The sequence below is a fragment of the Artibeus jamaicensis genome, unplaced genomic scaffold, assembly GCF_021234435.1.
Source record: "Artibeus jamaicensis isolate MK-2021 breed Jamaican fruit bat unplaced genomic scaffold, CSHL_Jam_final contig_864, whole genome shotgun sequence".
In the NCBI taxonomy this organism is placed as follows: Eukaryota; Metazoa; Chordata; class Mammalia; order Chiroptera; family Phyllostomidae; genus Artibeus; species Artibeus jamaicensis.
In genome coordinates this window covers 286,807-303,826 of record NW_026521992.1, presented here as the reverse complement: position 1 = coordinate 303,826, position 17,020 = coordinate 286,807, and the positions used below count along the sequence as shown (strand labels likewise).

The 17,020-nt window shown below is 39.4% G+C and overlaps 1 protein-coding gene across 4 annotated transcripts in view; it reads right to left on the bottom strand.

Moving 5' to 3' along the window:
• The window catches only part of PTPRM (protein tyrosine phosphatase receptor type M), a 613,403-nt gene that overhangs the window by 439,869 nt on the left and 156,514 nt on the right, over positions 1 to 17,020 (bottom strand). For all 4 annotated transcript variants that reach the window (XM_053673443.1, XM_053673444.1, XM_053673445.1 and 1 more), the window contains exon 5: positions 1,098 to 1,272. In XM_053673443.1, the coding sequence (XP_053529418.1) occupies positions 1,098 to 1,272 (175 nt within the window). The remainder of the gene's footprint in view (positions 1 to 1,097; positions 1,273 to 17,020) is intronic.

The window sequence follows — 17,020 nt, the reverse complement described above, 5'->3', positions numbered from 1 at the left end:
GTACTGGAGCAAAGAGTAGGAATCACCATGTCCGCCCCTCCTTCCCATCACAGCACGAACAGGTGCTGACTGCTTACTAGGTATACAGTTCAATGTGCTACTCATATACTTCTTGCATTTATCCTCCTGACAGACCTATGGGATAGGTAATACTATTATTTCTACCTTGCACATGGGGAAACAGAAGCACAGAGAGGGTACTGGCCCACACCCACAGAGCTAGTGCTGGGGTTTGAACCCTGAAGTATTTAAAACTGCCTACACAGAAATTTGCTGACAAAAGAAATAGCTCATCTAAAAGAGATGACTTTTATGTCCCATATCTAGCAAGGGAAAGAGTTAAAAAATTGGCATCATTCTGTTCTGCCAAGACGAAAGAGCAGTGGCCTGCCACAAGTTCTCTAAAAACACCTCACAGTACATCTAAAAGTCCAAATTATTCTGTCTGGGACCGAGACTTGCTTTGGCAGTTTAATATGATAAACGACTCTGCTCACACACATAACCCTCACCCTGCAAAACACACAATAAAACAGGTAAAGAAAACTTACTCCCCCCCTTTTTTTCCCTATCTACAACCTTCCCTAATATAATGGCTCAATTTTTCAGTCATGCCAAATCTAGTAATAGAACTTTAATCACAACATTATAAATATTAACTCAGAATTACTAATATGACTTGTGTGAGCACTTTTATACTGACAGTGCCTCATTTTATTACCCACCCTGATATCATAAACACCCTGGCTGGTGAATATTTGCATTTTAAGTGATTTTCTATCAGTAAAAAATTTTCATTCCTTAAAAAAATTTATAGGTTATAATCTCTGTATATAGAGTTGGAAGAAGAACTTGCCAAGAGCACATTTGTTGCTTTGTATGCAACTAAACCAGCATAAGCAAAATATATTTTTCAAAAATAATGCTCACATACAAAATTTGTACTTAAAATGTAATACATCAATATAGACTGCCACTAAACTACTGCTCAGAAATAGACAAGGATAAGTTTGAGCTTTAAGCAAATAATGAACTCATAATCATGTAACATATCAATTTTAATAGACTAGTCTGGGATATAAAAATACATTAAATACCTTTAACTACCAACTCTGCATAGTTTGATATCCCAACACCTCCTTCCGTGCGAATCATGCAGCGGTACTTCCCGGCATCTCGTTTTGTCGTATTTACGACATTAAATGAAGCTATGAATCGCCGGGGACTGGTCACCTTTATTTCCTTTAGAGGAGCATCTCGTACATCAATACCCTGCATAAATGGGGGTGGGGAAGACAAAAAAAACAATATCAGCTGTCACAGTGAAACAGTAAGACACTTGACAACACCTCATCAATGTTATTTCCATACAGATCTTGGTTCAGTTGTTTATTACACGTGGGCAGTTGTTCCAGAACAGCTGTCCAGGAAACTGAAATTCTGCTGCAATCAACAATTTCAAGATTGAGGGATGCAAAATTAAGTGTGTAGAAATGTCTTGGTTTTTCCCCTTCAAGACATTAATTATGTTATGTTAGATTAACAGAAGAGAAAAAGCATACGGAAAAATTCTTTATTTTGGTCCCAAACTATCAACATTTGATCTTTTTATAACACCTTATCCTCGTTTTCATGCTTGACTAGGAAATAAAATTAACTCATACACTACTCTACTACTGACCTTATTTTATATATGAACAATAAACAACTTATCAAGAACTACATTAAAAATGTAAGTAGGCACTAACATATTCCCTACTGAGTAGGTGTCAAAGACAAATCCAAGCTTTATGATATTCCTCCTGAATATATGAGTTACAAAATCCAAGCACAATGACACTGAAACGCAAAGAGCGGTCCCTCTCACTACACCATAGTGCAGGAGCACATAACACAGGTTCCACAACTGGGGCAGCTTTGTCTTATATTATCCCTGATACATGAAGTAAGTAGTTTGCACACCTGGAAATCATCGACTCTATGCTTTCTATAGTTTAAAGCCCAAAAAGAAATTTACAGATTTGAGTTCTGTACTTTTTATAAATATCAGGAAAGAGGCTATGTTTAAAATGTTATTTGCAAGTATTAAGTAGAAAACAATGAGCAAAGACCTTAAGGCCAATGCATGATGCCAAACAGAATATCCATTTACTCACCTAGCAACCAGTTTGGGGTGCCAACCCCAAGCTGTCAGTGTGTTAGGACAAAAGGCTCACAACAGTGAACAAAAGAAAAATGGTTGATGTGCTCATGGAGTTTCACTTAGTGAGATGTATAGGCCACAAATACTGGCTACAGTGGCGAGTGGACCGATCAGGTGGCTGGCAGAAATCACAATGTGGACCAACTTTAGAGATGGTGGCAATGTGAGGTCAGTTAGAGGAAGTGACTCTGGGAGTGAGACTAGAAGCTAACCAGGTAGAGGGGGAGGGTGGAAAAGGTGCATTCTCATCAGAGGAAATAGGACAGGAAGCCCAAGTGTTAAAAAGAGATGAAGGACTTGGATGCTTAAGACAGCTGGCAGAACTGAGGAGGGAGGCGAGCACCTGTGCATTCATGGACTTGCAGGCTATATTACAATGCTTGCATTTATAGTTCCTAAAATACTGTCTACAAAACAATAAATTTCATCTGTATTCCTTGGTGATATATATAATGCAAAACCCATAAAAGCTTTTATCTGTGGTATTTTCCTTGACAGTGTATCCTAATGGACACATTTTTAGGAGTAAAAATTACCAGGTGTCAAACCTAACTTCAAAGTGATTTACCTTCCTACAACCTCCCTTTGCTCATCTGCAGTGAGAAAATGATCCCACTTACTTTCACGCTGTTGTGAGAACTTAAAGATGTATGCTAGGACACTGGTATACTGACTAACACCACACACGAGTTCGAGGAGAAAGGCAGACAGACTGTCAAAATACCACCTTTTTACTGATGCTGCAGAATATGGCTGATGTGCAGTTAGCAATCTTTTGGCTAATACTGAAGCACAGAATTAAAAAGACTCACCTACATAGTCACAGGCTGCACTAGAAAATCACAAAGCCTTCTGTATGTTGGGAGCTGCTGTAAAACTCACAGGATGGAGGAACAGGTTTAAATAGGGAGTTAGCTCCCAAAGAAGGGGTTGGGCTGTGCATGCTCAGAGCTTCCTTCCCAGGCAGCTCCTGCTTGGCAGAGAAAAGACATCAGGAGTGCTGCACTAGTAAAGTTCCTGCCAGAGGGAAGGAAACATCAGGAGTGGGGAAGAAGAGTTCCACTAACATCATCTTAAGTATTACCCGTCAAAACAGCTTTGTTAACAGCTTAAAAAGTCGTAAATCAGAATCTGAAGTTATATATATGCCGTATATATTTGATGTCTATCCCCTAAATTTGGACTGAAGAGGGTATGGAGAAGTTAGAAAAACAAAACAGTATCTAGCATTATTAATTACATCATTCCTTTCTGTATTCTATACATTCAGTCTCCCATCCTCTCCCCCAGATACATAAATAATATAATTCTACTAGTAGTGTAACAGAGAGGTCTGGCCAAAACACTGAGCACAGGGGAGGGATACCAGAGAGGGGTCGGGAAGTGCCTAAGGTGGCGGATGAAATCGTAACCTACACCATGTGACAGGCTTCCAAACCCCAGGGAAGGGTAAGCTCAAGACACCGCTTGCACGGAGCCTGCATGGGCTGAAAAGGTCATGACACAGTGTATTGTAAAGGTGAGCATGGCAATACTGTCCCCTGGGCAGAGTCACTGTGCCCCTTACCAGCTTCTGGATCATGGTAACCAGAGGAGGGGCAAAGACGCTGAGCAGGTTGATGTCTGCAGTGGACACCAGCTGCGACTGGCTGGGAATCTGGACACTTCTGTCTCATGTGGGATTTGGGGGTGAAAGATTTAAAATGTAAGGCACACAGAAACTTGACCCTTTTTGCATTCCCTTCATCCCACCCAGTCAGAGGCGGGTGATTGGGTCTTCGCAGGACCCAGTAGACGCAGGCCATGCTCACGACTCTTGCTTTGCCCTTCCAGTATGGTCAGGAGCAGATCTGTGGGGGACACACACCTTGCCAGTGGCAACCCACAGAAAATTAGCACCTCACCATTGAGACCCCATGCTACACAGTGCATGGATCTTGAATTGCTCCCATTCTCTCACTCTGAGAGCAGCACACAGACATGTGGACCAGGAAAGTTTGCCAGCTCCGGGGACACAGTCAGCATAGACACTGGAGCCCGATGAACAGGGCCCCTACCTACCATGACCCGCTGTAGTCATCTGGCAGTGTGCTCTGGCCCCAGGAGAGGCAGGAAGCTGCAGCAGGACAATGGAGATGCTGGCTTCACAAGTGTGCACTCCAGAGGTAGAGAGAGCCTGGAGCTGGAGAGGTGGATACCACTCTGTGTAGCAGCCTCAGGCTCCAAAAGGCAGGTAAGAGTGGAGGGAGTGTCTCTAGGCATGGGCTTGAATTTCAGTCTTTTTGGGAACTCAAGGATTTCTTTGTTTTGCAGAAGAGAATGGCTTAGAGCTGGATAGTCCTTACCTCCCCAAAATTGAGCACTCTGTTAATGAAAACCTTTTTCCTTCCCCACCAATTAAGGTGTTGTGCTTGTGTCTGGCAGCAAGCAGCTGAATCCCACTTTGTTTGGTAACAGTAGGAGTAATATTAGATCACCACTCAAAAAAAATTAAATTGGTCTCTTTTCAAATTGGAAAAAAACTAACCTCCAGCTTTGAGGAAAAAAATAAGCCCTAAAGAAAGGCAGATTTCATATCTGTATTTTTATTATTCATAACAACAACAATAACAAAAAAGACTTACTTACTGGTGGCATGAATCTTGTAAGAATATACTTCTATAGTAATCCTGTGATATTTTTTATAATAGAATAAGCCTATCTAAAAAATTCTCATTCAAAAGAATTTTAAATTATATATTTATTAATCACTTACAAATATTCCAGGGTCTACTGAGGACATTCAAGTTTACAAAAAGCTCTGTTTTGAATTTACACATATGTTGAAAGGAGTATTACTTCATAGTTTTTATCTTTATACCATAGGTTTCTCCTTTAAAATAAAAAAAAAACACTTCAAACTAAAAACTCTACACTATTCTAATAAGTGACATGAACTCTAAGGAATAAATGTATTTTTAAATCTCATGTATTTAATCACAGAGAAAGTTAGATTCAGCTTCTTAAAGAGCAATTAGTATATATAGGAAGGAGCAACCAAGTGCTAACTAGCAATCATTTTAATTTAGGATCCATGACAACTCATAAATCTTGTTCAAATATGCAGGTCATTTTCTATCAAATCATTCAGATATAAGTGATCCAAGCACTCATTCAACCAACATTTAGTAAAAAAAATTTATGAGGCACACAGTCAGTTACTATATAGGGAGCATGGAGTGAAAGAACAATCCCTTAACTGAATTTAGAGTCTTGTTAGAAAAACAGATGAGTAAGGCAATCATTACAGCACATAGCAATAAACTGACTAACACAGTAAACCCTAGAAAAGGGGGCCTTGCAGAAGGGGTATAAGAACTGGTTTTGCAGAAAAGCTACTTAGGCCAGGCTTGAAGATTAATGGGAGATTCTCAGGCACTGACAGAGGAGAAATGAAGCCTAGAGACAGAGGAGAACTCTGCAACGGTCAAAAGCCAAGACAGCAAGGAACTATGGGGAAAAGAAAATTTATTCCACGTGGCTAGAGCAAAAACATTTCTAGGAATGGCAGATGATAAGGCTAGAAAGATAAACACAATATAGAACACACCAGTAATATGACATATTGATCATTATCATTTATACTGATGCCAGGGAAGGAAGAACTTTAGGCAAAAGGGTGACATGAACACATCTATGGGTATGGTAATGGACTGAAGGAAAGAGTGTGGCAGCCCAACTGATATCAGGGGACACTTGTTATGTATTTTTCAGAAATCATAGTAACAAATGACCAAAATAGAGACAAGATAGGAGAAGGAAAGAATTCTAAAGATATTAACAAAATGAACAAAAACAAGCAACAAAACAAACAAGCAAGCAAAATAAAAACAAAGACACTGAAATAGAGAACAGGGGGACAGCGACCAGAGGGAAGAGGAGAGGGAATTTAAGGGGAAAAAAGGGGAGGGATTTAGAGGAACAAGTATAAAGGACACAGGGACAAGAACTAAGGGGGGTGGAAATGAGAGGGAGGTGGGGAGCACGGGGCAGGGTGGGCTGGGATGGGAGAAATAGACAGAAAAATGTACTTGAAAAATAACTAAATACAAAGAAAAGGAATTAAACTGAAAAAAAAAATAAATTACCAAATTGTACACCTTAAAATAGAACACTGTTATATGTCGATTATACCTCAATAAACCTGAGGGGGGAAAAGCAAAAAAAAGAAGATATTAACAACATGAAATCAACAAAAAATCAGTATCTTTCTCTTCTAGCACACTATAACATCCACAAGTCAAGAAACATAGCTAGCTCATTACATGGGTGCACAAGAAATAGAACCCAGTAATTATTTGCTGAATTAGGAATAATAGCCTCAGTGTGAAAAATGTTCCATAGGTAGACTAGAAATACAAGGTTGTTAAATTAACAGATTTATACCCAGGACCCTAAAACTGGACCACTAATCTTGATTTACAAGGGTGACCAATAGGGAAAAATGTATTTTATTTTTAAACTATATTTTATTGATTATGCTATTATAGTTGTCCTGATTTTTTTCCCTTTGTCCCCCTTCTCCCTCGGGCAATCCCCCCACCATTGTTCATGTCCATGGGTCATGCATATAAGTTTTTTGGCTACTCCATTTCCTATTCTGTATCTTACATCCCCATGGCTATTCTGTGCCTACCTATTTGTACTTCTTAATCCCCTCACCTCTTCACCCATTCTCTCCCTGAACTCTCCCATCTGGCAACCTTCCAGGAACTAACTTCTTTGCTCTTGCTTTTAAGAGTCTCTTTTTATCTTTACCTTTGGCATCATTATCTTAATAATGATGTGTCTTGGAGTGGGCCTCTTTACATTCATCATAATTGGGACTTTATGCGTTTCCTGGACTTGCATGTCTATTTCTTTCACCAGATCAGGGAATTTTTCTTTCAGTATTTTTTTAGGTAGATTTCCAATTTCTTATTCTTTCTCTTATCCTTCTGGCACCCCTATGAGGCTGTTAAAGTTGCCCCAGAATCTGTTTATAGTATCCTCATTGTTTTGGATTCTTTTTACTTCTTGTTCTATGTGGTTGCTTTTTGGTTCCTTATGTTCTAAATTATTGATTTGATTCTTGGCTTCAGCCATTCTACTGTTGTTTTCCTATAAATTGCTCTTTTTTGTCGGTTTAAAAAAATTATTGTTGTTCAATTACAGTTGTCCCCATTTCCCCCTCGTAACTCTCCCCTGGCCTACTCAATGTAAATTGTTCTTTATTTCAATTAGTGTATTCTTCATTTCTGACTGGGTCTTTTTTATACTGCTGAGGTCCTCACTAAGTTTCTTGAGCATCCTTATAAACAGTGTTTTGAACTCTGCATCTGATAGATTGCTTATCTCAATTCATTGAGCTCTTTTTCTGGAGTTTTGATCTGTTCTTTCACTTGGGTCTAGTTTCTTAGTCTCCTCGTTTTGGCAGCCTCTCTGTGTTTGTTTCTGTGTATTAGGTAGAGCTGCTTTGACTCTGTGTCTTGGTAGTCTGTTCTGTAGTTTCCAGTGGCACAGCCTCCCCTATCACCCAAGCTGGGTATTCGAGGTGTGCCCTTTGTGTGAGCTGAGTACACCCTCCTCTTGTAGTTGAGTCTTGGTTGCTATTTGGAGATCAATAGGAGGGATTTACCCAAACCAGCCAGCTGCAAGGACTGGCTGTGACCACTGACCACCTACCTCCACCCTCTGTGGAGGATCAGCTGTGCAGGGGCAGGGTAGTGGTTCTCTGACATGGTCTATAGCTGTCCACTGGGTGCATTGGCCCTGGGGTTTCCCAGGTGGTGCAGGCCAAGGTCTGCCCTAAAAGGATATTTTAGAAGTTTTGTTGTGTCCTTCAGTCAACAACATTGCCCACTCGCAGTGGTTGCAGTAGACAGAATAACGGCCGTCAAAGATGTCTGTTCCTTAGTTCCTGTAACCTGTGGATGTGTTCCCTTACACAGCAAAAGGGAGCTTGTAGAGGTCATTAAAATAAGGATCTGGAGATGGGAAGACTAAGCTAGGTGAACCGGGGGGAGGGGTCCAACACCATAATAATGTAAGAGGAAGATAGGGGGGTCAGATACAGAAGATGTGACCACAGAAACAAAGGTTGGAGTGATCAGTTTGAAGACCGAGAAACAGACCCTTAGCAAAGTTACGAAGAAGGTGTCTAGAAACTGTAAAAGTCATGGAACGGATTCTCCTCTATAGCTTCCAGAAGAAACCAGTCCTACCATCACCATTTTTAGTACTTCTCACCTCTAGATCTGTAAGATAATGAAGTTACTAAATTTGTGGTAATTTGTTATAGCAGCAATAGCACACTAATACAATGACCGTCGGGTTAATGAAAAAGCTGGGAGTTTACAAAGATGTAAAATTAAGTGCATTACTTAATACCAGGGATACATTCTGAGAAATGTCTCACTAGGCAATTTCATCTTTGTGAGAACATCACACCAGGGAAGACCCCCCCAAAAAACCAAAATTATCTTCTGGAGGGCAGGCCCCTTGTAGTATAGGTTTCCCCCATTAGATGAGTGTTCTAGGAACCCATATGTATCAGTGTATCAGCCAGTGTTGTTGTGAGAGGCTGCATTTAGCTTCAGTGAAATTTTTTTGAAGACTCTTTCATTGCATTTGCCCATTACATGCTGGGTGACTTACAAATGCACCTGCCCACACCACACTGAGTATTCAGCAGTTTTTGACAAAAATGGCATGACCCCCATGCCCCACCCTCCCTATTCACTGCTCTCTCCCTGAGTGACGTTTTTGTTTCTTTGTTTCCCCAGCTGAAAAAAGTCTTCAAAGATAAACATTTTGCAGATGTGGAACTGGTGAAACAAAAAACGGCAGAAGCACTAAGAGGCATCAAAATCGACACATTCAAAAAATGTTTTGAGCAGTGGAAAAAATGTCTCAATAGGTGTATTGCATCGAATGAAGAGTACTTTGAGGGTGGCTGAAATTTTTAAATGTTAGACTAAAGAAACAATTTTTTATAAATAAATTCTATTTTGGGGGTCCCCCCTCATAGAGTGCACTTAAACAAACCTGGATAGTATAGCCTACTACACACCTAGGCTACACTGTACAGCCTATTGCTCCTACATATAAGCCTGCACAACATGTTACTGTACTGAATACTGTATGCCATTGTAACGCAATGGTAATACTTGTATATCTAAATATAGGAAAGGCACAGTAAGAACACAGTGTAAAAGATAAAATAATAATGCACCTATATAGGGTACTTTCGCTGAATGGAGTTTGCAGGACTAGAACTTACCTTTGGTGAGTCAGTGAGTGATGAGTGAATGTGAAGGCCAGGGACATTACTGTACACTATTGTGGACTTTATGAACACTTTACACTTAGGCTACTCTAAATTTATAAAACAACACGCGATTAAATTGGGCATAAAAGAGAACAATGCAACTGAGAGCCACTGGAAACTCATGCTGTATGGGGCAGCTGCTGGTGTAACACCACATACCATTATACTGCAAACTTTTTTTAAGAGTAGGAAGAATAGATGCTAAAATAATGATTAAAACATAGAAAAGTAAATACATAAACCAGTAATATAGTCATTTATTGTCATTATCAAACGTATACTGTACGTAATTGTATGTGCTATTCTTTTAAAGACCGGCAGAGCAGAAGATCTGTTTATGCCGGCATCACCACAAATACATGAGTAATGTATTATGCAACATTATGATGGCTATGACATCACTAAATGATAGGAATTTTTAAGCTCCATGAAAATCTCATGGAACCCTTGTGTTCTATGTAGTCTGTTTTTTTTATAATTATTTAAAAATTTTTTTATTGATTATGCTGTTACAGTTGTTCTATTTCCCCCCTTCATTCCCCTCCACCCTGCCCCCCCATCCCCACCATTACCCCCCTTTAGTTTATGACCATGTGTCTCAATTCCTTTAGATTCTATATTTCCCATGCTATTCTTGCCCCCCCCATCTATTTTTTATCTACTGTCTATGCTACTTATTTTCTGTACCTTCTCCCCCCTTCTCCTCCTCCCGCTCCCCTGTTGCTAACCCTCCTTGAGATCTTCATTTCTATGCTTCCACTCCTGATCTAGCTGTCCTTTTAGTTTGCTTTTGTTTTAGGTGTGGTTGTTAATAACTGTGAGTTTGTTGTCCTTTCACTGTTCATGTTTCTTTAACTTCTTTTTCTTAGATAAGTCCCTTTAACATTTCATATAATAAGGGCTTGGTGATGATGAACTCCTTGAATTTGATCTTACCTGAGAAGCACCTTATCTGTCCTTCCATTCTAAATGAAAGTTTTGCTGGATAGAGCAATCTTGGTTGTAGGTCTTTGGATTTCATGACTTGGAATACCTCTTTCCAGCCCCTTCTTGCCTGTAAGGTCTCTTTTGAGAAATCCGCTGACAGTCTGATGGGAACTCCTTTGTAGGTGACTGTCCCCTTAGCTCTTGCTGCTTCTAGGATTCTCTCCTTCATTTTAATTTTGGCTAATGTAATTATGATGTGCCTTGGTGTGTTCCTTCTTGGGTCCAACTTCTTTGGGACTCTCTGAGCTTCCTGGATTTCCTGGAAGTCTATTTCCTTTGCCAGATTGGGGAAATTCTCCTTTATTATTTGTTCAAATAAGTTTTCCACTGGTGGCTGTGCCTTTCCCCCTTCTGGTACCCCTATAATTCGGATGTTGGAGTGTTTAAAGATGTCCTGGAGGTTCCTAAGACTCTCCTCATTTCTTTGAATTCTTGCTTCTTGACTCTTTTCTGTTTGGCCATTATTTGCTTTCTTCTGGTCCACTCCATTGATTTGAGTCCCAGTTTCCTTTTCATTGCTATTGGTGTCCTGTGCAATTCCATTCATTTCAATTAGTTTCGCCTTCATATATTTGTCTAATTTGTCGGTATAATCAACCAGTTCTGTGAGGATCCTGATCACCAGTGTTTTAAACTGTGCGTCTGAGAGTTTTGCTATTTCTTCATGGCTTAGATTTATGGGCTCTGGGGCTTTGAGATCTTGCGACATTTTTGGTCTGTTCTGGCCCTTTAAATGTGAGAAGCGGTGCCTTGGACTCCCAGGTCGCTGGGTTGTGACGCTGTATGTGGGGGTGTGGTCAGAGCGGGGAAATGGCGACCCCCTCTGCTGTTTCTCACAGCTGGGTGAGGATTAGCGTCTTAGGTGGTTCACCTGGGCCGGGCCACTCAGAGTCGCTGGGTTATGACGCTGCATGTGGAGGTGGGGTCAGAGCAGGGAAATGGCGGCGCCCTCCACTGCCGCTTGCCGCGGGACCGGCCTGCCGGGTCCAACCGCCCACTCCCTCGCCTGTCCACGCGTGCACAAATGCGCGACCACAGTCAACACGCAGCACCGCTCCCCCGCTGTCTCCCCCGCGGTCACTCGCTTGGTGGCTCGCTCGGTCGCTCACTAGGTCCAACCCTGCGCCTGGATTCCCAGCGTCTGGATTCCGCGCCTGAGTCCGGCTGACCGAGACTTCCTGTGCAATCCCGGTTCACCAGCCGCTGGTTTCGCCCCTTACTGGTCAGGCTGAAGAGTTTGTTGTTAACGGACTTCCGAAAAGTTCAATTTTCCGTGTTCTGGCTGTGTTTTCTGTTGCTAATATTTAGTTTTCTCTAATCTTGGTTGTGTGAGAAGGCACGGCACATCCACCTATGCCTCCATCTTGGCGGAAGTTCCCTCTATGTAGTCTGTTTTGACTGAAATGTTTTTTTGCAGTGTTGTAGTCATATGTCCTGATTTGTCAGACCTACAGTACAAATATTTAAGGCCAGTTTAGGTCTTATTGGCTAGCAAGAATTCTATTCCAAAGTTATCACTGTGGCCAAAACAAAAGTTGGAAGACTCACTTCTCAACTTCAAAACTTACTAGGAAGCTACAGTAAACAACAGTATAGTGTGCTGCTGACATAAGGACAGACACAGACCAATGTAACAGAATAAAAACCCCCAAACAAACCCCCAGATGTGTGGTCAGTGGATTTCCAACAAGGGTGCCAAGGCCATTCAATGAGGCAACAGTAGGCTTTTCAACAAGTGGTGGCGGGAAAACAATATATTCACATGCAAAATGATGAAGCTGGCCCTTTATCTTTTACCACATACAAAAAGTAACTCAAAATTGAATAAATGAAAAAAATTAAAGTCTAAAACTAAAAATTTCTTAGAAGAAAATGTAGGGGAGAAATATTCATGACCTTGAATTTGTAATTGATTTCTTAAATATAATACCAAAATCATAGGCAACAAAAGAAAAAAGATATAAACTAGAATCATCAAAAAAAAACCTACTGTGCATCAAAGGACACTATTCGGAGAGTGAAAAGACAAGAGTAGGATACCTACAAATTATTCATTTGACAAAGGATTAATATCTTGAATACATAAACAAATCCTACAACTCAATAATAATAAAAACAAACAAACCCCCCCCCAAACATTCCAATTTTAAAATGGGCAAATGACTTAAGTAGACACTTGCCTTAAAAAAGTAACAAATGACCAATAAGCACATGAAAAGATGCTCAACATCATTAATCAACAGGGAAATGCAAATGTAAATCACAGTAAGATACCACTTCATGTCCAGTAGGATGGCTATTGTAAAAAAAATTAAAGAAAGAAAGAAAAAAAATAACAAGTGTTGGCAAGGACATACAGCAACTGGAACCCTTGTGTGTTCCTGGTGGAGATGTAAAATGATGCAGTTACTGGAGGAAAAAGTTTAGCAATTCCTCAAAAAGTTAAACATAGAATTATCATGTAGTCAGTAATTTTACTCCTAGATATGACCTAAAAGAATTAAAAACAGAGACTCAAACAGAATGTCAGTGTTCACAGCAGCATTACTCACAAGAGCCAAAAGGTGGTCAACACCCCACGTGCCCATGGAGGAATCAATGGATAAACAAATTGTGGTTTATACATACAATGGAATATCATTTAGCCTTAAAAAGGAAGGATATCATGACATAGGCTACAACACAAATGAAACCTTGACAATGTTAAGTGAAATAAACCAGCCATAAAAAGGCAAATATGGTACGATTCTCCTTATATGAGGTATCCAGAATTGGCAACTTCATAGAGACAGGGAGTAGAATGGTGGTTATCAGGCCCAGGGAAGAGCAGGAAGGGAAGTTATTTCTTAATGGTTTTTGTTTCATGTGATGAGAAGTTTCATAAATAATAGTGAAACAGTTATCCAACTTTGTGAATGTATTTAATGCCACTGCATTTTACACGTAAAAAGATCAAAATGGTAAATTTCATGTTACGTATATTAAAACAATTCAGCAGCATAAATGCAGCTTTTGCACCTATGTTTGAAGACTACCTTAAAATAACTCGAGTGCAGGAGGAAAATTTTTTGAAAGAAGAGGTAAAATGTACTTGGTGAGCTGAATGGAAAATACCATGAGAGACACAAAGCAAATGTGATACGTCCTAGTAGGCTCAAAAGCGAAATGCAAGGGAGAAAAGCTCTAGTCAACCAGGTGGAGTGGAACAAATACAGAATCCAGATAGCAGAGTGGTACAGACATCTACAACATAACAGGTACACCCCACCCAGTTGAAAACATGCACAAAGTATGTGCTTCAGGAAAATAAAGAGTGACTTTCAAATTCAAATATTATAGAAACTTGTTTTATAAATACAGAAAATACAAATATGAACATGTAGAAAAACTACATAAGCTCATCATACAGAAATAAAAACTTTGCGGTATTTTAGTTTTATTTTTCTGTTACATATTATTTTTTTAAATATTTTATTTATTTATTTTCAGACAGAGGGGAGGGAGGGAGGGAGAGAAACATCAATGTGTGGTTGCCTCTCGCACACCCCTACTGGGGACCTGGCCTGCAACCCAGGCATGTGCCCTGATTGAGAATTGAACTGCCGACCCTTTGGTTTACAGGCTGGTGCTCAATCCACTGAGCCACACCAGCCAGGGTTATATTATTTTACTTTAAATAAAACTTGAAATAGTGGTCCAAAGTGCACATGAAGTTTTATCTTCTTAAGTTTCTTGTGACATTTGTAGAATTTTCCATAGCATGGAAAATGTTTAAAAAAACATGCTTTTAATGTTTCCTACTTTAGGGCTATAGCCATTATTTATGTAACTATTTCTCTATTGCTATACATTTAAATTATCTACATTTTCACTATTATAAATGATTTAAGGACAATCCCCATTTCCTAAAATTATTAAGTGAAAGAGAATAAATATGTTTAAAGTTTTTGATGAATAATATAAAAGGCTCTATAGTGAGTTAGTAGCTATTCACAAGAATTACATCTTTTTAAGCTTTTAATTTTATTTTGAAAGTATATTTTATTGATTATGCTATTACAGTTGTCCCAATTCTTTTCTCCCATTTATCTCCCTACTCCCTGCACCATCCCCTTACCCTCCAGCATCCCCCTCCTTAGTTCATGTCCATGGTTGTACATATAAGTTCTTTGGCTTCTTCATTTCCTATAGTATTCTTAACCACTCCCTATTTTGTGCCCACCTATTATGTTTCTTATTCCCTGTACCTTTTCCTTCCATTCTATCCCCCCACCACTGATAACCCTCCATGTGATCTACAGTTCTGTGATTATGTTCCTGTTCTAGTTGTTTACTTGTTTTTATTTTTTAGGTTCAGTTGTTGACAGTTGTAAGTTTGTTGTCATTTTACTGTTCATAGTTTTTGATCTTCTATTTCCTAGATAAGTTCTTAACATTCCATATAATAAGAGCTTGGTAATAATGAACTTCTTTAACTTGACCTTATCTGGGAAGCACTTTATCTGCCCTTCTATTCTAAACGATAACTTTGCTGGATAGACTAATCTTGGATGCAGGTCCTTGCATTTCATGACTTCAAATACTTCTTTCTAGTCCCTTATTGACTGAATGGTTTCTTCTGAGAAATCAGCTGAAAGTCTAATAGGAACTCTGTTGTAGATAACTGTCTCCTTTTCTCTTTCTGCTTTTAAGATGCTCTCCTTATCTTTAATCTTGGGTAGTGTAATTATGATATCCCTTGGTGTGGTACTCCTTAGGTCCAATTTCTTTGGGACTCTCTAAGCCTCCTGGACTTTCTGGAAGTCTATTTCCCTTGTCAGATTGGGGAAGTTTTCCTTCATCATTTGTTCAAATATGTTTTCAATTTCTTGCTCTTCCTCTTTTCCTTCCCACATCCCTGTGACTTGGATATTGGAATGCTTAAAATTGCCCCAGAGGTTCCCAAACCTCTCCTTTTTTGAATTCTTGTTTCTTCATTCTGTTCTGGTTGGATGCTTCTTTCTTCCTTTTGTTCCAAACCATTGATTTGAGTACTGGTTTCCTTCCCTTCACAGTTGGTTTCCTATATATTTTTGTTTATTTCGCTTTGTGTAGCCTTCATTTCTTCCTTCATTTTGTGACTGGACTCAATCAATTCTCTGAGCATCTTTAGAGGGGAAGGGAAGGAGAGAGGGAGAGAAATATCGATGTACAGTTGCCTCTCGTGGATCCCCTGCTGGGAACTGGCCTGCAATCCAGGTATGTGCCTGACTGGGAATCGAACCGCGATTGTCTGATTCACAGGCCCAAATTGTGTTTTTTAATGAGAGACCAAATAGTTCCTAAAATCAACTTAGTTTCCAAATCTTTTGAAATATTACAAACAGATCAAACGAGACAGAAAACTGGTCTAAATAATTGACCTTTTCTTACTAATATTTCCCAAACATCATATAATAGGAAGAAAAAACACCTTACCTTGGGTAAAAGATCAAACGTTCAGAAGAAATTTTGTTTTTTGGTGGTACTGCATTGCTTATACACTATAAAGGGGTCAGTTATTCTCTTATTATATCACATATTAAAATTAAATGAACTCATTTTTAACATTTTCAAGAATGATAAATTCCCTATAATTTTCCTAGATGCAGTCTACACTGGCCTCTTTCCACAAGACAAAGATATTCCTTGAAATTCACACCTTCAATATCCATAAGTGAATATTTCTAAAAATGGAATATATAAACCAAAGTAAGTAAGATTAAGTGTGCTGAGATAATTAACTGAAAAGCATATAGCACTACTAAATGTATACTTAGAATTAGTATGCATAACAATATTTAAATATCTATAAGATTAATCAATCTGACATATATCAGTTAAATTTGTGTCATTACCAGCAATTTCAGACAAGTAGAGATTCCCAGTTTGAAAATGAGATCTAGCAGAGCTGCCAAAAGACTGGCAATCACTGAGGCTCATGTAAGATGAATGAAATGAGCAGAGGACAAACCACGAAAGTATAAAAAAGCAGGGGAACAGCAGGAGAATGGTTGGAAGAATGAAAGAATAAGAGGGAAAAGGAGGAAAAAGTGAAACATACAAAGTAGAAAAGAGGGAGGAAACAGCAGAGAAGCAAAGGCGCAAAGGAATGGAGATGTACTGGATAAGCCACAGGAGGGAGGGGGAGCAGGGCAGAGTGAAGGCTGGAAGACAGAAGAGACACAGGTGGGGGGAGGCCCAGGAATGGGAGCAGACTGACAGCCTAAACACTAGACGGGACTTAAATCACACGAGGAGAGCCAGTCCCTGAACAATACTCATTCTTTTCCTTTGAAATCCTGACATTCACACTTTCAAAATAGTCCCCTTATTTCTCGATGCTGAAAAATGTGTTAGGTCCAAAAGTAACTTTGTATTCTATATCAGTTCAAAAGTCATTATCAGATAACATGCATAATGAAGTAATCCATAGGTGGGTTAATGGAGGAGAAAGAAGAGAA